The sequence below is a fragment of the Manis pentadactyla genome, chromosome 4 (genome assembly GCF_030020395.1).
Source record: "Manis pentadactyla isolate mManPen7 chromosome 4, mManPen7.hap1, whole genome shotgun sequence".
NCBI classification, from domain to species: domain Eukaryota; kingdom Metazoa; phylum Chordata; class Mammalia; order Pholidota; family Manidae; genus Manis; species Manis pentadactyla.
The window spans coordinates 28,230,485-28,252,517 of NC_080022.1; the positions used below are offsets into that span (position 1 = coordinate 28,230,485).

The 22,033-nt window shown below is 51.7% G+C and overlaps 1 protein-coding gene across 2 annotated transcripts in view; it reads right to left on the minus strand.

Moving 5' to 3' along the window:
- Positions 1 to 22,033, minus strand: part of GRIK3 (glutamate ionotropic receptor kainate type subunit 3) — a 214,602-nt gene that overhangs the window by 54,998 nt on the left and 137,571 nt on the right. For both annotated transcript variants that reach the window (XM_036876576.2, XM_036876577.2), the window contains exons 4-7: positions 16,783 to 16,964; positions 14,509 to 14,562; positions 4,582 to 4,755; positions 3,849 to 3,992 (exon numbers count right to left, since the gene is read on the minus strand). In XM_036876576.2, coding sequence (XP_036732471.1) covers positions 3,849 to 3,992; positions 4,582 to 4,755; positions 14,509 to 14,562; positions 16,783 to 16,964 — 554 coding nt within the window. The remainder of the gene's footprint in view (positions 1 to 3,848; positions 3,993 to 4,581; positions 4,756 to 14,508; positions 14,563 to 16,782; positions 16,965 to 22,033) is intronic.

Consider the following 22,033-nt stretch of genomic DNA (forward strand, 5'->3'; position numbering starts at 1 on the left):
GGCAGCCCCACTGGGCCAATGGGGATTGGGGAGGGAGGACGCCGGAGCCTGTGGGTCAGCGGAAGCTCTGGATATCTGAGTCCTCACTTTGGCACAGTGGGTTCTTAGCCAGCCTGGGTTGTGATCCCCTGCAGATTCAGAAAAAGACTCCAGAGCTTCCCCTGGCTGCTTGTCCACCAGCACCCATGCTTACACTCACAATCTGACACACGGGTTCACGGGATCACAGATCCCTGGAGGCCTGTCTATAGATCCCAAACTGAAACCTGTGGGAGTCTCCAAGCACTTGGGCAGCTCTGGCACCATCAAGTTTTCCAGGTAAGTGCACAGATGGGAATGCAAGCTCAGGTAGGGGCCAGAGCCTTGGAGGGGTCCAGGAGGCTGTAAGCAAAAGTGGATAAAGTGTGGACTGTGCACAACGACTGAACCTCTCTGCTTCCACAAGGGGAACATGACCTGTTTCACAGGTGTTAAAAAAGGTGCATAAAGTGCTTAGCACAGTGCCTGGTGCACACAATCCTGACCAAGTGGCAAATACTATTATTTCTCCTTTGGTGCTTCCTTCCAAAGAGCAACCCTGGATCAGGACTGGAGGGAGGGGTGGCCACTTGGGCCATAGCCCAAGGCCTCAGTAGAAACCCTATTACAGAGCGGGAATCTCTTTCCGTGCACAAGGTCACTCAGTTCTCATCACCATCCTGCCAAGTGGGTGTCATCACTGGCCCCATTTTAGAGTCACAGACACTGAGGCTCACAGAGGCCCTGAGCCATGCAGACCTGAGTAACAGTGGTGCAGGGCAGGTTCTCTTTCTGTAGGTGCAGAGCTCAAAAGCTTGGGGTCATCATGTCCAAGTCAGCAGGGAGACTTATGGAGCCCAGGGAGCTGGAGCTGGAGGTTCTATGATGCATCAGAGAAGGTGAAGAACACTGTTTTGACTTCAGAGGGAGGCTCTGCTTTCCGGAGACTGGCTCCGCAGTCCCTCGGCCTTCCCTGCCTAGGCAGGCGCACACCCTCAGCTCTCTCCCAGCCCCCAGGGAGATCACAGCAGGTGCCTTCAAACCTGCGCTGGGAGGGAGGCTTCCTCCCTGTCAGCTACTGAGGAATTAAATGCCAGCAGGTGCATGGCCCGTCTGTGGGCGGGTGGGCAGGGCCAGGGCCAGGGCAGGGAGCTGCTGGCAGCTCCTCCTGGTGACATTTCCCGCCCCCCCGCCCCTTCCAGCAGCCTGCTCAGGACTCGCTAAATGAAAGATGCTTCACACGCTCTGAACTCCGGCCTGGTATTTTCCAGCTCTTCTCGGAAATGCCAAGTCTTTAAAATGATTTACTGTCACACAGTCAGATGGGGAGACAGGCAACTTGGAAAGTGTCTGAGGGAAGACTGTGGGCTGGGCTCAGGCAGGGCACTTGGGTCCTGGCAACTCTGGGACCATGCGCTGGCCACGTGGCTACCCTGGGTCTCAGGGTCCACAGCCCTAAAGTGGACGTATGTTTCTGAAAAGACTCTGTGAAGCAGTGTGAGTGGTGAGGACCATTCACTGGGCCGCAGACCAGGAACCAGGAGGTGCAAGCATGACCTACATGGGCTGGTCAGCCAGTGAGGGAGGAGGGTCCCCCCTTTCTTTCCATGGTGTGGGCAATGATGAGTCTGTTCCCCTTAGGGCTTCATGACTGAGCCTCAAGCATTCTGAGGGGTGAAGAGTGAATGGGGTGGGGAGGGCCCTGGAGCTGTGTGGCCTGGAGATCCTCTGTAGCAGGAAACCCACCACAGAATAAGAGGTCACAGTGATGACAGTGGTGATGACAGAAATAATAGTAATAGCAGCCAATCTGTTCAGCACTTACTGTGTGCTAGGTGCTATGCTAAGTGCGTCACATAGACTGTAACTCAATCCTAGTAATGTCTCCATTGTACAGAGGAAGACCTGAGGCATGGAGAGGTTCTGTAGCTTGTCCAAGGTCACACAACTAAAAAAAGTTAAGCTTCAAAGCCACTTTTGTCTAGCTCACAAGGGTCCCCGGGTTGTGGTCTGGCCACCGAGACCCTTGTGCCAGCCTCTGGCTACTCAGCTGGAGGCCTGACAAGGAAGGAGGCACAGGGGGCTAGGGGTGAGGCCCAGAGTTCCCTGAGAACAAGCTGATGGTTGTTCAAACCAGCCAGGCCTTACTCAGGGCACTAGATCGTCAAGACCTGACTGCAGTGTGAGGGGCTTGGTGAGAGGGGACCATCACGGTCCTCTTACACGAACACATCTGATACTGGGACCCTTCTGGGTTAAGGGATCTGGTGCCAAGGACTCAGTTGCTCCTTCACAGTGACTATGCGATGGTGCTTGCCAAGTGAGGAAACTGACCCTGGGGGATCTCCAGGAATGTGTCTAAAGCCACAGTGCTGGGAAGAGGCAGAGACAAGTTCTAAAGGCATGTGCATCAAACTCTACAGCCAGTGGCTTATCCATATTCCTTTTACTGTCACTCTAAAATGCAGCTGTCATTGGCCTCATCCCAAGCCATGGTGGTGAACTCAGGATCTCTGGGAAACAACTGAAAGAGGTGGGTTTCTTGGTTATTTGCCACAGAGCTGCCTTCCTTTGCATGTGGGATTTTATTCATTAACTGATGACTTGACGGATGTCTGCCCCTCCCTGGGCTGTGAGCTCTGTGAGTGCGGGAGCGTAGCTGTTCTGCCCCCTTAGGTCCCTGGTGCACAGCTGGTGCCTGGCACCCAGCAGGCCCACAACAAATAGCTGTAGAATAAACAAATGAACTCCCAAGGCAGCCTGCTTCATTTCTGGTCTATTGTGTGTGCTACAAAGAGACCGCCCATTTGGAGGCCTCCTAGACTCCATCTGTTACCCTGGACACGGTCATTCCCTTGAGCCAGGATAACCCTGCCAAGATACCTCCCTTGAGCCTTCTTCAGCTCCCAGATCCTGGGATCTGACTCTGCCCTGGCCCTGGCCTGGGTGCTTTTCACACAGTCTTCTTACCAACACTTAGAGACAAGTACTCTAACTGTGCCCATTTCACAGTCGAGGAAACTAAGGATCAAAGAGTGAATCACCTCAGCCAAAGTCACCCAGCTGGTTGTGATGGAGCCAGGATGCAAACCCTGGCCTTAGCTTCCTCATCTGTAAAGTGGGAACAATAAACACCACCACCCATGGCTTACAAGGAAAATGGTGATAAACAGTCCTTAGAAATGAAAAGTTTCCACCATTGTCTTCTCAGCCACAGAACAGGTTTCTGTGCTCTGGTTTCTCTGATTCACCTCCATGGATGGGCCTTCTTCACAGTTGCCATGGAGAGCTGGGTCCCAGCGGGGGCCCTGGCTGGGATGCCAGCTGAGGAGCTCATGATGTGAAGAGGAGTTTGTAGGGCTACTTATTATTTACCAAGCCTCCTGCGATCCCGGAGGAGGGCTCTGCACTGAGCACTTTCCGCTCCGTGTCTCATTTCATCTTCACTGCAACCCCATGAGGGGGCCAAGGCTTTGTGCCCCATTTTGCAAGTAATGCACCCAAGGCTCAGCAAGGCTCTCTAGCTCACCTGAGGTCACAAAGCCAAAGGCAGAGCTCCTCATCTGTTGCACTTTAAAGCCTGTGCTGTGTCCTGCCAACACAGCTGACCACCCAGGCCTTAGCCTCTCAGTCACCCTGTAAATTGGTCCTGTATTCACCCAAGGAAACTGAGGCTCAGAGATGTGAGGCAACTTGCCCCAGTTCATGTGGAGTGGAAACTCATTCTGTCTGACTCCTATACTTGGACCTTTGACTGCTCTACAGCAGCACCAGCCCACGGGGAGGCCCTGGGAGGTTTTGGCCGGGGAGTGGGTGGGTGGGGTACTCACCTCCTTGATGAAGTTCATGAAGCGGCCACCAAAGCGCCAAGCCTTATGCCGGTGGCACTGCAGGGAGTTCACGGTCATCTGGGGTGCCCGCTGGTAGCACACAGACACGATGTGGACGGCGTCGTACAGTAAGGCTGCGTCAGTCTGGAGGAGAGGGCCCAGGGCCCGCCTGAGAGCGGCTCTGGAGCCACAAGAGTCCTTGCCCACCCTGCCCTGTCCCCATGGCCCAGCCCTGCCACAGGCACACGGGGTCCTGGTGAGGGAGAGGCCCTGAGGTGACCTAGACCCTGTCTGCAGTGAGAAGTTGGCCTTGGGTTGTCTCTGCTGCTCTGCAGATGCCCAACACCCTCCTTCTGCCACTCAGAACGGCTCCTGCCAGTCCCTCCCCAACCCCGATCCCATCTCACCTGTCATTGCCTAGGCTCTGCCTAACTTTCTCCTCTCCTGGCTCCCTGGGCTTCTGCTGGTCATAGCTGAAAGTCCTCTGTGCCCAGGACCCACTGGCCCTTATCCCCGCTCTCTGTAACCATCTCTTTACCTGCCTGTACTCTCACCCTTGGGGTGGGACTGTGTCTGATCCGTTGTGTCCCCAGCCCATAGCCTAAGGTCTGGCTGACAAACAGAATGTTTTAAGGAGGGAAGTGATGCTGGGGAAGAAAGAATTAGGGAGGACGGAAGGAGAGAGGGCCGAGAATGAGGGCGGGGGAGATGCCCCAGATCTCGGCCACCGTACCATCATCACTCCGTCCAGCAGGCCAGACTCTGCCCGGGGAGCTGCCTGCAGCCGCTCCATGGACCACTTCTCCACGATGGCCGAGACGTGGGGGTTGTCCACATTGAGGATCCGGAACCCCGTCAGGTTCACCCCTGAGTAGCGGTAGGGCTCCAGGTCTAACGCATAAAGATCCTGACAGAGAGATGTTTGAGCAAGTAAGGGTGTGGCCTGCTGCAAGCTCCGCCCAGCTTTCCCGCGCCCCTTGCATGGCAGCCCCAGAGCCCAGGGCAGGGGCTCCCTGCAGAGCCGTGCGGAGGTGAGGCTCAGCGGGGACGGAGTACCCGCATGAGCACTGGCCTTGGAACACACTTCTGCCCAGTGGCTGACCCCACAAACTGACTCTGGGACCTTGGGCAAATCGCTCAGCCGGCTTCTTCATCTACAAGATGGGGACTGTGCCTCCTTAATAAGCCTGGTTCAGCAGGTCACATAAAATGCCCAGCCTGGAACATCAAAGGAGCTTGGTGCTGGTCATCACGGCCATTTCCTCTGATGGTGGAGACCCACTTTGAGAAGAAAAAGGGCTTTAGGTCTGGGCACATCCAAGTTACCCAGAGGGAGGCTGAAGGGACTATTTTATCCTCCAAAAGAGGATATTTTAAATAGTCTTCTAGCTTTTGTACCATGAAGAAAACCATCAGCAAAAGGAAAACGCAACTTACTGAATAGGAGAAGATACTTGCAAAAGATAATTCCAATAAGGGGTTAATCTACAAAATATATAAATGACTCATATAGTCCAATAACAACAAGAACAAAAATTTTTAAATGGGAAGAGTAACTGACTAGACCTTTTTCCAAAGAAGACATATAGGTGGCCAACAGACACATGAAATCCTCCACATCACTAATCATCCAGGAAATGCAAGTCAAAACTACCATGAGATATCACCTCACACCAGTTAGAATGGCTATTTTCAAAAAAACAAGAAGTAACAAGTGTTGGTGAGGATGTGGAGAAAAGGGAGCCCTCCTACTCTATTGGTAGGAATGTAAATTGGTGCAGCCACTGTGGAAGGCAGTATGGAGACTTCCCCCAAAATTAAAAATAGAACTACCATATGATCTGGCAATTCTACTTCTGGGTATTTATTCAAAGAAAACACTAATTCAAAAACATACCTGGACCCTTATGTTCACTGCAGAATTATTGGCAATAGCCAAGATATGGAAGCAACTTAAGTGTCCATCAACAGATAAATGGATAAAGAAGGTGTGGTATACACACACACACACACACACACACACACACACACACACACACACACACACAATGGAATACTACTCAGCCATAAAGAAAAACAAAATCTTGTCATTTTAGACAACATGGATGGAACTAAAGGGTATTATGCTAAGTGAAATAAGTCATAGGAAGGAAGAAAAATATATGATTTCACTTACATGTGGGATCCAAAAAGCAAAACAAATGAACAAACCAAGTAAAACAGAAACAGACCCATAGATACAGAGAACAAACTGGTGGTGGCCAGAGGGGAGGGGTGTGGGGGGACAGGTGAAATAGGTGGAGGGGATAAAAAGGGACAAACTTGCAGTTATAAAATAAGTAAGTCATGGGGATGAAAGGTGCAGCATAGGGAACAGAGTTAATCATGTTATAATAACTGAGTGGTGACAGATGGGTCAGGAAAACAGGCCTAACGCATGGCAGCCCAGATTCAGTCCCTCCCTGCAGCTCCATCTCTGGAGCAAGGTGGGTTGGTAAGGGAAGGAGACAAAGAGAGGCAGGTGAGGGGTGGGGAGGAGGCAGAGGGAGAAGCCAGGTGCTAAGCTGGGAAGTGGGGGAGGTGGTGGGCTGGGGCTTGAGGAGCAGAGTGCGGCTCTGTCCTGTTAAGAAAAACGACTCGAACTTGGAAAGAAAGCAGAAGGAGAGCAGCGTGTCCTTTTAATGTCCCACCAAAATGTCACTTAGCAGGCCTGCCCTGGATTTTGTAACTCTCTGGGATGGTGAGCCTGGATTTGCCTTCATTCTCTCCTACTGGTTACAGGCCCGGACTCTGGATTAATTTGTGGACTTAACCCATAAAAAAAAAAAAATCCCCAAGGCTGTAGTTTTATTGCCCTGTAGGACAATAATCCATTTTGTATTGAACCTGGAATCTTAGTCCCTCCCCAAATACTCAATCTCTCAAAAGCTCTAGGAGCCAGCAGTGCCACCCGACTGGCTCCCTTGTTAATGAGCGGCATACATCTTTGACACATGTTCATTCTGTATTTGTTTAAGAGTCATGTCAGAAAAAATATGCTGACCCCCTAGATTGGAACCATCCCACCAGCAGAGAAACTGAGTCTTCAGCTCATTGTCTAAGCTCCTCCTCATCTACCATCTATTCTTCTCCACATCTCCCCTCACCAAGCTGGCCCCAGCCTGTCCTCTTTCCTGGGGCCCTAGACTTAGTCACTCCATCCGGTGCTGGGAGAGAGTGGCTGTGGACATGCCTAGACTGTACTTGTCTCTCTCTGGCTGCAGCCGGCAGGAGTAACATTCAGGCAATCCCAGTCCCAGCCTTGCTTAGATCACTGAGGCCCAGGGAAAGATGAGGGATAACACGTGCAGCCCACCGAGCAGCTCTTTTCCATGCACTGCTTCCTCTGACTCTGAGATGTTCCTAGTGGATGCTAAAGTCCTCCTGTTCCTCCTGGACCCTGAAAATGGATTCCTTCTGGAATGCACTCTGTTGGTGTCCTCTTCGAAGGTTTAGGGAGTGGGGGAGAGGCTTGGAGCAGACTTGAGCCCTGGCAAGAAAGTTTAGTCCTAGCCTTGCCTAAACAAATAGCGTCCTGATTCCAGGTCAGGATTTGGAACAGGGAAGGGGCCAGGTGGGAGCAGGAAGCAGGGTCTACAGTGAATTGAATGGAGGGTGTCTATACAGCCCCCCTCTCATGGGAGTGGAGGGTGGGCACAGTGCTCAGCTGCGCACGTGGAGAACACAATCTGATCTCACACCCCTCTGTGAAGTAGGCATTTCCATCTGTAAGCATCCTCCTCTTACAGATGAGGAAACAGAGTTGGGGCTGAGGTGACTTGCCAAGGTCATAAAGCTCCTAAAGGCAGAGCAGAACTGTCTCTGGGTCCATTTCAATGGTATTTTGGTGCTGGCTCCCCTGGCTGTGAGAGCTATTTGTTGACACTTCTTCCTGACTCTGTGTTCAGTGACATCACACTGATAGCTTGATATTAGCCATGATGGAGTATTTACACCATGGAAACTGGCAAGTATTACAAATCCATTGTTTTTTTTCCCTTTTGGAGGCTGGCTGTACCCCACTGTGTGCCTAACTCAAAAGCCCTCTGCTTTATATCCCCAGTGGCTGTCACAGGATAGGCATCAGAATGGTCTCTGGGGCTTTTCTGGAATGTATAGGACACAGAGAGTCTGGTAGGGGTGGGAGGGGCTAGAAAAATCACTGTTTTGAGAAGCACTAATCTAAGCTATTACTCCTGACCAGGAAATATACAGAGAGGAGTCTAGGCTTAGACAGGGGCACCTGTGGAATCAGAGAGGGGCAGTAAGGAGGGTGAGAAGACACACAGGAAGGAGGCTCCTGCTCACTGCAGCAGCCCCAGGTAGTGAATGGTTAGGAGCACGGACTATGAGACCAAGCCATCTGGGTTCAAGTTTCATCTACTCTCCCTACTTCAGTTGTCTCATCTGCAAAATGGGGATGATAATATAGTACCTCCCATATAGGGTTGTGATGAGTGAAAAATGGTCTAATAGATGTACTTAGAGCATGTCTGGTGCATGGTAGTCATTGTGTAAGTGTTTGACAAACATTTATATTTTGCCTTCTCTGGCAGCAGCTGTGACAGCTATTGGATACAGCCCCTGGGGACATAACTCGTTATTGGAGGAGCAGCAGACGTGAGCTGGGTCCCTCCTGCCTTAGGCCTCCCGGCAGCATCCAACAATCCCTATGAGCTGATGCTTCCTGAGCATCTACAAGCTTCAGAACAGCAGGCACTGTTATAAGTACTTTATGTGGATGAACTCACTTAATTTACATTCCACCTTACCAGGAGGGTGTTATTTTTACCCCATTTTAAAGGCAGGAACTGAGTCCCACAGCTGGGAGCTGTGGAGTCAAGTCAGGCAGTCCAGCTGCTGATATCCTCCCTCTGTCCTCTGACCAGCCCTCAGTTCATACCCCTCAGTCACCCTCCACACAGCACTTAGAGGAGTAAATACATAAATAAATAAACCCAACCCTGTTGCTCCCCCACTTAACATCTGCCAGAGGCTCCTTACTGCCTAAGAATAAAGCACAAACTCCTTAGTAAATTTATGAAGTTCTGCACCCCTCCTGTCTCTCTTTTCTTCCCACCCGCTCCCATTTTTTTGCTCCAGGAACACCGAACTACTTTTGCCCCCCTTTCCCACTCCTGGCTGGTCCCTGCCCATCATGCAGCTTCTCACCCCTGTGCTGGGGCCTGTGTGCATGTTCAGTCCCCTGCTGGAGCGCCTGCCTTCTCCACTCTTCTTGGGTGGGCTAGTCTCTGAGATTTAGCCCCAGTGTCACCTCTTCCAGGAAGTCTTCCCTGACTAACTCCTCTGTCTACACATTCATGACAGGGTGGGCCAGGGATGCTTTTGCTCTTATCCTGGGACTTCTTGGCTTTTGCCCCACTGATAATAACTCTTTGAGTCTGTCTGTCTCCCCTATGAGCCCCTGAGCCAAATACTGATGTCACCCAAAGTGGAAGGAAGGGTCAGCTGAGTAGCTCTCCGGGGCACCTAAACAACACAGGAGGACCCTGGAATGGGGAGCCAGGTGTCTCACCTCCTCCTCACAGGGGCAGCTACCGGTGGGGCTGGAAGTGAGGAGTGGTTTGGCACATTGCGGGGGTGGAGGAGAGACCCTCAGGGACTGCTTTAGGAACAAGAGCTCCCCAACTGTCTTTGAAGGAGGGGGGCATGGGGAGAGGGAGGGATTTTGTTTCACAGAGTGGTGAGTGTGAGTCTGGGGCCAGGACGGAGCTGCTCCTCATGGAAGAGACGCCGGGCTCTGCCTCCAGGGGCGCCCTCCTCACTCCTCCTCTGCAGGGTCTCAGCCTCTTCAGTTCAGTGTTGACATAAGGCCTGAAAGATGCCAAAGCCTGCCTAGGGCCTCTGTGACTCGGTTCCCCCTCCTCTAGGACCAGAGCCCAACCAGTCAGCGGGAAAGGTGGCCGCTCTGGCTTTGGTGGGGGCTTGGGTGTTGGTGACATCAGCCCCAGAAGGTGCCAGATGCAGCCTTTGGTCTGCAAGGTAGCTGTAGCCAATCAAGCCTGGGGAGTCACAGTGGGGTGTCACCCTGGGCTTAGCTGCCAAGTGCTGTAGGGCTACTGGCCCTGAATACCCCCATCCCTATGTCACGAGGGTAGCGACAATAGGAAGCTGGTAAAGAGGCCTCTAAGTCCAGCTCCAATTTTTTGTCCAAACTGCTCTGGGCTGAGACCCCAAGTGCTATACCCAGGGACCCAGGGAACTGTGCAGGGCCTTGCTACTTGGCAAAAAGTTGCTGTTCTCGATGCCAAATGTTGACACACTGAATTCAGTATCGACGAGGGACCTTTTAGAAACATTCAGCATAACATAATAGACTAATTCATTAGCACCCCATGGGTCTGACTGAGTAGAAGCTGAAGCTCAGAAAACATCGCCTTAAGGAAGGACAGATGAAAATATCTTTCCCATGATATAACTGTTATTGCCGGGAAGTGGCATTAATTGTGATTGCTTATCTATTAATTTATTATAATTCTTCTTGCACCTCCAGGCTTTTACCTACACATGACATGTACCAGGGGCTCAGCTGGGGCTGATTAATGCAGGGTTATCTGGGAATGGCTCAAAGCTGGCTGGAACAGATAATAGCCGCTGGGGTAATTAAAATGTCTTCTGCGTGGGAGAAGCAACTTTGGAGAATTTTTAGAGGCGAAGAGTTGGTGACTTGGGTTTCCTGAAGGGAAGGAGATAAATGTCAAATGCCACTGCCCTCCCCAGTACAGCTGCAACTGGCCAATGGGCACCAGAAGGCAGCATCACGAGGTAGACTCCTAAACCAACGGGCTGGAAGGAGGATCCTGGAGCTGGAGCTGGATGCAGGATGTGGGCCGGAGGAGAGGACCCTGGGGGGACTGCTGATGCCTTGGCATGTGGGGGCTGCTGGGAGAAACCTTGGTAGATGCCCTCCCTGCCCCGACCCCGGCCAACACACACACCCATCCACCGCAGAGCTGTTGGCATTGCAGGGGGTGTGCCCCCTGGAAGGATCTGCTCTCCTTCACCCTCAGAAAGGCATGGGGAGGGCAGGCAGTGGACTGAGGGAAAGACTGGAAGTAAGGTCTGTACAGCTGATCTGCTGTGAGACTCCAGGCAAGTCAGTCAACCTCTCTGGTCCCAGGTTTGCCCATCAATCAATGGGGAGCGCAAACCCTGCCCTGTGAAGAGGAAAATCAGCGATGTGGAGAAAGGGCATTGGAGCCTGTGAAGTGTGGGCACTGTGGGGATCTGTGGAGGCCCCGGTCCCCCCATGAGTGTCCGTCACCATGTGCGGACCACCGTGGCCAGGTGGAGCTGGAGCTGGCCAGAGGAGGCCGGGCAGTGCTTCCCGCCGGCTCTCAGCAGGACGGGTTTCAGCAGAGCGCTCTGCAGCTGGACAGCCCCCAGCTGGTAAAACTCTTTGCTCTGCCCCTTTCTTGCTGAGTGACCTTTCTGAGCCTCAGTTTCTACTTTTCTGCAAAACTGGAAGAGTCACACCTCCTTTGGAGATTGGTTCTGAATTTTGGATGAGATGGGGTATGCTGAATACACAGAAAACATAAGCAGGAGTTATTTAATTAATCAGGCTAACCCTTACATAGTACTAAGTGCCAAGCACTTTTCTAAGCGCTTTACTGATGTCAACATATTTAATGTTCAGCATAACATTCCCAGGAGGTAGTAATATAAAATGTGGCCATGGTATAGTTGGGGAAGCAGGCAGAGAGGTGAAGTAATTTGCCCAGGGAGGTGGAAGAATCTTGATCCTAACTCAGGCAAACTGGCACTGAGTCCCATGGTCTTAACTGTTGCAGTGACGATGATATCGATAACTTCACTGATTACTTTCTACTTTGTTTTGTGTTCATTCATTCATTCAGGCATTAATGAGCACCTACTGTGTGCCACTATTTAGGCACCAGAGATATAGCGATGAATTGGACACGGGGCTTGATCCTCACATGCATGGAGAAAGCCTCCCAGCTGGTGAGCTTCGTGTTGGAGCCAGCTCTGCCCACCCCACCCCACCCAAGTGCCTAGTACAGTGCCTGGGACTTTGAGATCATTTGCATATGGCTGCTGATAGTGAGTATACGAATAGCTAAATTAATGAAAGGAAAAAGTAACAGAGTGGAGACACTGTCTGGAGCTAGACTAGGGCCCTAACGTACTAGGATCCTTCCCTGCACCTCCCTCCAAGACCTCCGACCCTGACAGGCAGGTAATGGCATTTATGTGGAGGCAACTGGGGTACTGGGGTGGTGCTTTATCCAGAGTCTTGCCTGGAAGGTAGAGCCAGGCCACAGGGCTGAGGGTCCAAAGCTTCAGGCCTGGCAGTTCCCTCAGCAATCTGAAGGGACACCCCTCCTGGCCTTGGAATGAGGGCATGAGCTGGGGCAGATGCTTTAAAATGAATATTTGGAGCCAGGATTGGGAACAAGGCCTCAGAGGGCTTAACCGCAGGCCCTGTGTGGACAGGGTGGGGGAGGGGGCAGTTCTCAGGGAAGGTGAATGAAATGTATGGATTTTGTTCCTGCCACTTCTAGGAACCTCCCAGTGGCCCATGTCCTTCTGCTTGGTGGGTGTGTCTTGGACTCTGTGAGCCATTGTCTCCTGTTCCCGCTGCCACACCTCAGCTACTTTGCCAAGGAGCAGTCACTTGTCCCAAGGGCAGTTTCTACAATTTGCCTGATGACCCACCTCCCACCCTAAGGGCATTTGACAATGTGGAATGACATTTATTTATTTATTTATTTGTCCCCAAGCCTGGAATTTAGTAAGTGGGAACGAGGATACTAAACATTTTATGGTGGGAAGGACATTCTGAGATGATGAACTGTCCCCAAGTCCTATACGTCACCCTGATGAGGAACACTGACTGTGCTTGGCTGGTCAGCAATATGACCTGGGGAAGGAGGGTCACACTCAGAGAAAGAGGTGATGAGAAGTGGCAGAGACAGAATGGGTGGTCAGTTGGGATGTGATGAGCCCAGGGCTGCTGTGATGCCCTGGCTTCCCAGGAACGGAGACTGTGAGGAAGGAGCATAGGCCACGAGCAGAGGGGTAGCAATGGGTAGAGAGAGGGGAGCTGAGGGGCTGGCTGAGTCCCAGTGCAGAGGGTTGGGATCATAATCCCTGTGATGTCCAGAGTCACTGGATCTAGAACCACCCTCCGTCTCTGCTCTTGTGGCCTGGTGATTCATTCTTAAACCTTGGTGAGCTAGGGTTATTTGGGTGGCCAAAAGAGGCCAAGTAAGGGATCTTAGGCCCAGAGGCATCACACCTACTTCGTCCCATTTGTAGCATTTGCCAACATTTGTGGTGTGAATATTCAGGCTAGCTATATGATGTCACTGAAGGTGGGGTTGGGAAGAGATGAACACAACTGGCTCTTGCACTCAGCCAGTATGAGCCAGCTCCGGCTCTCCATCACAGAGCTAGCCTGCCTCTCGGCCTTTGCTTATGCTGTTCCTTCTGTGTGGAATACCCTTCCTCTTTCTCCTTGGTGAACTCCTACTGATCCTCTGGGACCGAGTTCAAGAATCTTTCCTAAAGCCTGCCCCGTTTGAACTCCCCACTTTCAACCAGCCCCCCAGCACCTGGCATCTCCTTTCACTGTGGCCCACGGCCAGCTGTCTGGGGCTGGGATGGCACAAGCCTGATGTATGAGCTAGACACACAGACACAGGCCAGATGGGACAGGAGCTCCGTGAGGATGGGGACTTGGTGCCCATTGCCCTGAGACAGCTGAGCACAGGCGCTGGGGAAGGAATGTTAACTGGGTGCCGGATGAATGAAGGAACAGTTAGGGGCCTGTGGGGCTGCGGGGACAAGGCTGACTCAGACTGCTGGGTGGTCAGCGGCACACCCACTCACTCCAGACCTGGGCTCCAGTGAGGCCTGAGGGCGTCTGGCTCCAAGGCAGGGTGGCTGGGTGCTGGTGCCCCTTTGGCACAGGAATCTCTTTATCCTGCTGATCTCAAGCTACAACTCATTATCCTAATGGACTTAAATGGTCCTAGATGTTCTCAGAGTTTGGACAGGACCCATCTGGAGCCTGCAGGTGGGCTGGCCCAGCTGACAGCAAGGGGGCAGACTTCAGCGTAGATGCTGCAGGACTCCCAAGTGCTAATTCCTGCTGCGTGAGGTCTGAGACACCCGTGGGGAAGCATGGGCCAGGAGCCGGGGGTTGTCATCACAGGAACAGCTAATACTGCTATAGCTCTTCACATGAACCAGGCGCTGCTCTCAGCGTTTCCCTTCATTAACTTAGTCATCACAACAGTCCTAGGAGGGAGAAGCCATTCTCATGCCCATTTTGCAGATGAAGAAACTGAGGCAGGGAGGTTCCATGACTTTCCCAACGTCTCATAGCCAGTAAGCAGAGGGGCTTGTACTCCCACTGGCAGTTTCTAGAGTCCCTGCCCTTAATTGCAACAGGCTGTCACTTCTCAAAGTGGGTGGACCACAAGGACATCTTTGTGCCCTTGCCTGGGGCCACACCTACAGCCTTAGGAAGCGAGATGAGCCTGAATCTCCTCTAGCTGCAGCAACGCCTCCACCAGGCTGGCTGTTCTGAGCGAGTCCCACCCCACCCGTGCCAGGGCCCAGAGGCACTTACCAGCGTGGTGAAGATGAAGTGGTAGTACTCGGTCATCATACCCATGGCCATGGCCTGCGGGAGGGCAGAGCATTAGCAGCCTGCAGGAAACACCTGGGAAGCCCCCTCCCCTTCACCCAGGGGAGCTGACTAGGGGGCAGGCAGCAAAATCACCTGGGGCAGATTAACCTGCAGAATCTTGGGCCTCACTCTCCAAAGATCTAAATTCAGCAGGGTCGGGTGGGGCTCTGTTGTCTGCCTTTTCTCTGAGCAGGTCTGGGCCTGCTGCACTTGGAGAAACACTGATGGAAGCAGCCCAAGACTGCCTTCTCCAGGGCCCTGACTCCCCTCAGCTGAGCTCCCCAGCCTGGCTCCAGACAGGGGTGTGCTGGGGCCCCCACGAGCCCTGCCAGGCCTGAGGGGGAGGGTCTGTTCACAGTCTGAGCCTCTCAAGAGGGGCTGAGACATCGCTGATTCCCTGGGCCTGGTTGACCACAGGCAGGCACATGGCTGCTATGCAATTATCACATACGATCATGAAGTCTATATCACATATATTTTATGTCTTATTAGAAACCTATAATCTATATTAACAGCCAAAATGCATTTTCTGCAGAATTCTTCAGAATGCTAGTTCCGGAGAGGACTCGGGGGAAAGATGAACTGGACCAAGTACACTTGAAAAATGCCACACACCCTCTCCCCCTCTTGGAGATTCATAACTGGCACAAATGGGTTAAAGGCTCAGAGATGTCTTCAGTAAGCACACATGCTTACCTCTGTTTAGTTCAGTGTTGTGTTGAGCACAGAATCTTCATTTTTAATTCTAGAAGCTTTCAAGTCAGACAGACTCCCTGGCTGGATGACCTCAGGCCCATTACTTTCCCCTTGAGCCTCAGTTTGCTCCCCAGTACGGGCTGAGACATCCCTGCTCCCCGGGGCCCAGGCTACCACTCCCAGGGTGGCAGTAAATGAGGAGCTGCATGCACCTAGCATGGAGTAACTCCTTGGTGAACTGGAGTGTGATGGTCTTTATTAAATATTCCCTTACCCATGCAAGGAAGACAAGACAGCCAGGAGAGCGAGGGTTAAGGGGCTCCTGGGGAGCAGGTGTCTCCTCGGTAGTGACTTTAGTGATGTTCCACACTCAGTGCTGACTGTGCACCAGGCACCAGGCTAAACTCATCTCACTGAATCCTCCATAACTGCATGAGGTAGGAATCATTCCCTCCCTGCAGACGGCCACTTGCTCTTGGGTACACAACACCCAAGGACAGAAGCAGGATTCAAACTCTCAAACGAGCTTTTTAACCACTGAGTTAAAGTGCTTAGGAAGGAGCCTGGTATGGGCTTCCCCTGGGGAGGAAAGAGGCTGCTGAGGGCTTAGGCACCCTGCAGGACCCAGCTGGAGGGTGGGATCTGATGCCCCCAGACCTTGAAGATGCTCCTGCCCCTGCTCAGCACCTCCCTGCTGCACTCCCTGTGTTCCCTCCCCACCACAACCTGTATCTTGAGGGATCATGTGTCAAAGTCACATAGAACACCTCCTTCAGTCACCAGGGACACTTTCTAGGACCACATAACTGCCTTTTATACAAAACACTGGCTCGAAGCAGAGTGTTTCTGGTTTCAGCCTCAGAGGGGCTTGTGGGCAATTTTGCTGTTTATATCTTAGGTGGCTGGCAAAGCTGCCCTTGTATCCAGAATGCTGTGGTGGGCTGGGTCCAGGAGGGAACAGAAGCCCACCTGGGACTGAGAGCCATCTCCCCACTGCCGTGGCAGAGCTGAGCAGATGCTGTGAGCAACATCGGTAAACCTCCTAGTAAGAGAAGAGTTAACAACAAGGGCTGTGGGCTGCAGGGAATTAGTTATGGAAGAGGCAGTGAGACGCTCCTGGGGTTGTTCCCTAGACACCAAGGCAGCTCTGTGCTTCCTGAAGTGTTCTGTCCTCTGTAGCTTCAGACCCCTCTGAGCAGCCCTCCCTTCCATCTGCGAGGTGGCCTGGAAACTAGCATCTACTCAACATCCTCCATGCACCAGGCCTGGCTGTGGCAGCTCATCCCTCATCTCATCCATCTTCATGCCATCTCGGAATGTAAAGACCACTGTGTCCATTTTGCTGCAGGTGAAACTGAGGCCCACAGAGGCCATGACCACCCAAGTTCATACCGCCAGAAGAAGCAGAGCTCAGGGTGAGACAGATTTGGCTGGCACCATGTCTGTGTTTAGAAAAGGGGAGATGGGGAAATGGCAGGCAGATCCCAGCCCTCCCTCCAGCTGGCTGGGCTCACACACCTGCTTGAGGATCTGGGCAGCCATGATGTGGCTGCAGTCGAAGATAATGCGGAATTCCCGGCCTCGCTTCATCTCCTTAAGCAGGGGGCGCGAGTCATCGGAGTCCAGGGGAAGCTGGCGGATCTTCAGGCGGATGTTGTATCTCGATGGGGCCATGATGAGCTCTTGCAGTCGGATGAGCCCTGAGAGGCCCCAGGACATAAAAGACACATGTGTGCACACATGTATACACAGCTGCAGGCATCCACGGACTCGTGTGGTGCACATATGCCTGTGGCCACCAGTCTGCAGACACAGCCGCATGTGTACAGACACATGTACCAGCACACACAGGCAGACATGTGCACCCAGATGTATACCCCTGCACGCATAGACGTTCACGCACATACAAACACATATTACACATACACCCATGCTGATATAGACAGAATATACACCTGGACCTATAAACATGTGTATATGTGTTGATAAAGGCACATGTACACACAGATACATGTACACACATTAAATTCAAACATAGGTACAGAGAGACAGCAAATTCCCACCCACTACACCTGACTGCGCCTCTCTAACCTGGAATGGGTGCACAGGCTTGTGGAGCCTGAACCAGAGGCCCCCCCCCTCTTCAGCCTCCCATCCACCTGCAACATTGTGAGGCAGGGGACCACTTCCAGGATGTGGCACAAGCGGCAGCTCCAGGCTCAACTGAAGACTGGGTGAGGCCAGGTAGTATTTGTGCCCCTAGCCCCAGGGGCAGGCTGCCTCAGTAAACCTTACCCACTCTTCCAGGCTAAATGCAACCACCTCCTCCATGAAGCCCACCCCTAGTGCTCTGTCCAGACAGGATTTCCCTCCCCAGACACCTCCCCAAGTCAGTGGCCTCCTCCCTCCGCACTAGCCTCCTCTGGCCTCATCTAACTCTCCTCGTCCTGCCATGTGCTCCTTAACGTCGCGGGCTGGGTCCCCACAGCCTCTAGCACAGGCCCTGGCACTTAGCTGGTGCTCAACACAAATTTCCATAATTGGACTGACTTGCTGTTTCTTTCTCCCCACACTGAAAAATCCATCCTCCACCTTGGCATTTTGCAAAACCACTTAATCTGGGGACTTCCAGGGAAAACCGAATGTCACTTCCTGGAGACAAATGGCTTGCTTAGGTCTCATTAAGTTCATTTCCGTCCCTATTTCAAGGCTCATTCTTGCTGACTCCTCTCTGCTTAGCCTGGGGGCCAGCCTGCTGGCTGCTCTCTGTACCTCCACCCCACTGCAGGGAGGGACCGAGCCAGCTCGAAGCCAGGGCCCTAAGCAGGCTACCCCTCCCACCTGCTGGGCTCCCTGCCCGATGCCCAGGGCTCCATGTCTGCATCCTGGCTGCGCTATCTACTCAGCGATGCCCCACACCCCCACTAACAGCACTCTGATTTTCCTCTGGGTGACAATTCCTTCCCCATGCTTAGTTCATGTGACTTAGGAGGGATCTATTCCCAGCCTGGCCAGTCGGCACACACATCCTCTAGGCATAGGTATGGGCTTAGAGATGGATTTGTGACGCCAGCTGGTCCTATCTGATGACTTCCAGAAATTGTTGCTTGAGCAACCAGTAAGAGATGCCCCCTTTTCCATTTAATTCCAAATAGGGAGGAAGTCTAGGGGTCACCGCATCAGACTCCAACAGGGCAGAAACCAGGACAAATAGAGAGTGAGTAAGTCCCAATGATTGATACCCATTTGAGCCTCTGGATCAAATTGTACCTGAAGTTAAAATTACTGCTGAGCTTTCCAGTAAAGTCAGCCAACAAAATCCCCTCCCCTGCTTGTTTTGCTTAAGTTAGTTTGCACTGGGTTGAAGTTATAATCAACTATTGCAATATCCCCTATCTGGACAGAGCTCCCCAACCCCTGCCTACCCCATGCAGACAGGCCACTTAGGAAGCTTTCCGACAGTGTGTCGGGCTTCCAAAGCCATTTTTGGTACACACGGCTGTTCAGCCTCTGTTCCCATTCCAGAGGGATGGACATCAGGAAAGCAATCTGACTGGTGTCCATCATTCCACTCTGCTGGGGGAGGACAGAGATATATCCCTGTAATCCAAGCCTCCTAAAGAGAGCTTCTCAGAAAGGTTTGCCATGGCTGTGAGCATCAGGAACCCTCAGCCCCTGGAAGGTCTCGGATCCAGGTGCATGGGCTGGTCTGGATCAAACAGCGGCACCAGTGTCTCCTAATACCAGACTTGATGGGGAGCAATAAGTGGATATCAGTTGATTTTAGCAGAGGAGGGAGGGGCCACAAGCTCTCCCAAGCACACACCCAGCCTTCCTCCCCAACTCATCCCAGAAATTCTTAGTTTGGCTGAGTGACGCTGCCCACTCACACCTGTTATCCTGTGAGCACCCTGACTGTACACTTTGCTCCCACTTGCTCAGTTCTCAGACTCACACACAGCATCTGTGGGCTGGTGGGCTTTGGGAACCCAGAACATGAGGACAGGGACAGCCTGAATGCTAGAGCAGTGGCCACTGGAGCCTTGCTGTCAGCCAAGTGCATTGTCTCGTGTAATACATAGTGACCCACATTCTCCAGCAGCAAATGTCAGACCTCCCTCCCATCAATGTATTCCCAAAGGAGAGCAGAGGATCGTCTCAGCCCACCCCAGCAGAGGACTAGGCTTTTTGTTTGCCCGAGATGAGCCTTCTTTCCTGGCTGCTTCCCTAATCAATCTTTCTCAAAATATCTGCAGTGAATCATGGTTGTTGGAATCATGCTTTTCACTTACAAAGCACTTCTGCATTCATTACCCTATTTAACCATCTCCCTGTCCTAGAAGGCATGCAGAATAGAACTTCTGTGCCAATGTGACAGATAAAGAAACTGAGGCCCATGGAGGTTAAGTGATCCTCCCAAGGTTTTGCAACATGCTAGCAATGGGATCAAAAGTCAAGAAACAATCTTTGGGCTCCTAGCTTGGGGCCTCAGCTTTTTCTGAGCCCCTTCCTTTGACTCTGATTTAAGTTTGCCTTTGGATACAGATTAGGATAGGGAGGTGGCCATGTGGCCAAAGCACATAGGCAAACACTGTTGGTTCCTTTAATAATCATTCTTGATATTCCATAACTGATGATTTGGCATCCTGAAATCAGGGGCCAAACTAATGGTCAAAGTTATTTACATCCCTATTATCCTTAGATTTTTGTGGGCACACAAAAATCGTATTATAAACCCTTCAACTGCAAAGCCCAAAGTCTGTATTTTGCTTCCTGCCCAATAGATGAGGTCCCCGTCTAACAAATTCCACCTATAATACAGGTCAAGTATAGTAATAAAGTATTACAAGCTCTATGGTAATGAAGGCTCCTGCCTCCTGACTAGCTCTGGTGCTTCTCCATGTGGCCCTGAGCGCCTGGTGTGCTCCCTCCTGCTTCTAGGGAACTCACCCTTTAATGGCATTGGCCTCTCTGTATCATGACTTGGTCATACCTCTCCATCAGATCCCAAGTATGTTTTAAAACCCTCCTGTGGTAGATTGTAGTGATGACCCCAAATCTTCTCTCCTTCCTATATCCATACCCTTTGCCTTGTAACTTTGCCCTCTAACCATGGACAGGTGACCTGCCCCACCCATGACACTGGGCTCAACCATGTGACCTGTTTTGGCCAATGGGGTATTGGCAGGCATGATGCAATCGGACACTTGAAATGGAATCGCACACTGGATTTGCTTCAGCACCTCTGCCACTGTTGTGACTACATGCCTGGGCTAACGTATTTGAGGAGAAGAGACATGTGGAGGAGAGCCCAATTACCTGTGTCATCTCTGCCAAGGCCAGTCTACATCAACCAACACTTAGGCCCCCAGGCAGGTGACTGATCCAGCTGATGCCAGAATAACCACTTATCCCAACTCAGCCAATCATTGGCTTTACAGACTTATGAGTAAAACAAATGCTCATTATTTTAAGCCAGTAAGTTTTTGGGGGTGATTACATGGAATTACTGTAGAAACAGATAACTGATATACTCACTTCTAGCATGCTAAGAGAACCACAATTTTGTTTGGGTGGCAATGTGCCAGTCCCATGAGATTATCTGTGATTGGTGAGAGTCAGTCAGTGGCAATCCCATTCCTATTTGACTGTGCTTAGAGTAGTAGGCACAGAATCAGTGAGCTATTTGGGGCTGTCTTCCTGAAGGTTTTAAGACAGATTTTCTCACTGATGAGATACATGAGTCACCTTAAGAAAATCTCTTTGACTTCTTCCTCTTTCTTTTCTACTTCCTGGGGTGTCATCATGTGACGATGTGATGCTTGGAGCTGCAGCAACTCTATTGTGACTATGAGGGAGAAAGCTAAGAGTACTGCAGTGATACTGACCTAGAACCCTGACCACATGTCTTCTTGATCAAACCAGCTCCATCATTGACTCCCCTGTTTGTAAGTGTTTGTTGAATTGAACTGAATCACATTTGAAAATCAAGTTGAATTAAACTACAACTAAATACTATAAGAGTGTGTTGAGCACTGACTGGTAATGGTGAAGAAATGAAGATGTTATCCCATTTTCTTGTGAGAAGTTTATCATATTGTAGGGGAGTGAGTGCCCACCCAGAGGTCACTGGTCATTCCAGGCCATCAGAGCTAATCATCTAGTGACACATACATACAGTCAGAGCTACAGCCACTTGGGGAGAGGAAACTCCAGACCTTAGCTTCAGCTCTGACCAGTCTCACTGGTAGGACATCCATCCTCATGCCACAGCATCTGTTCCTCTGCAAAGCCTTGCCCTTCACCCCCATCCAGTCTGGAGTCCCCACTACTGCTGGGCAGTGGTTTATGTGAGCATCTGTTCTGGCTGCTATGTGCCCATGACACTCCAGCCACATATTTCCAACATCATGCTGCTCACATCCAATTCTTCTCTTCCATTCTGGCCCCAGGTTGTCTTCCAAGCGGCTCCCCAAATTCAGGCCTCCTCTGTTCCGGTCTGGACCAGTATGACTGCCTCTGCATCGTGTTACTCCAGGCTCCCGCTCCAGGCCTCCCTGTACACTGCTGTCACAGCCATCTTCCCAAACTCGGCTCTCATTATTCTACTTCTTTGTTCAACACTCAGTGGTCCTGGGATGCATACAAGATAAAGTCTGAACTCTGTAGCTAGACAGCACAGACCTTGCAGCCTGACACCTCTGTTTATGTGACCTTTTCTCCCTACCCTCCGTACCTGACTCCTCTCCCCCAGCCAGGCCGTCTTATT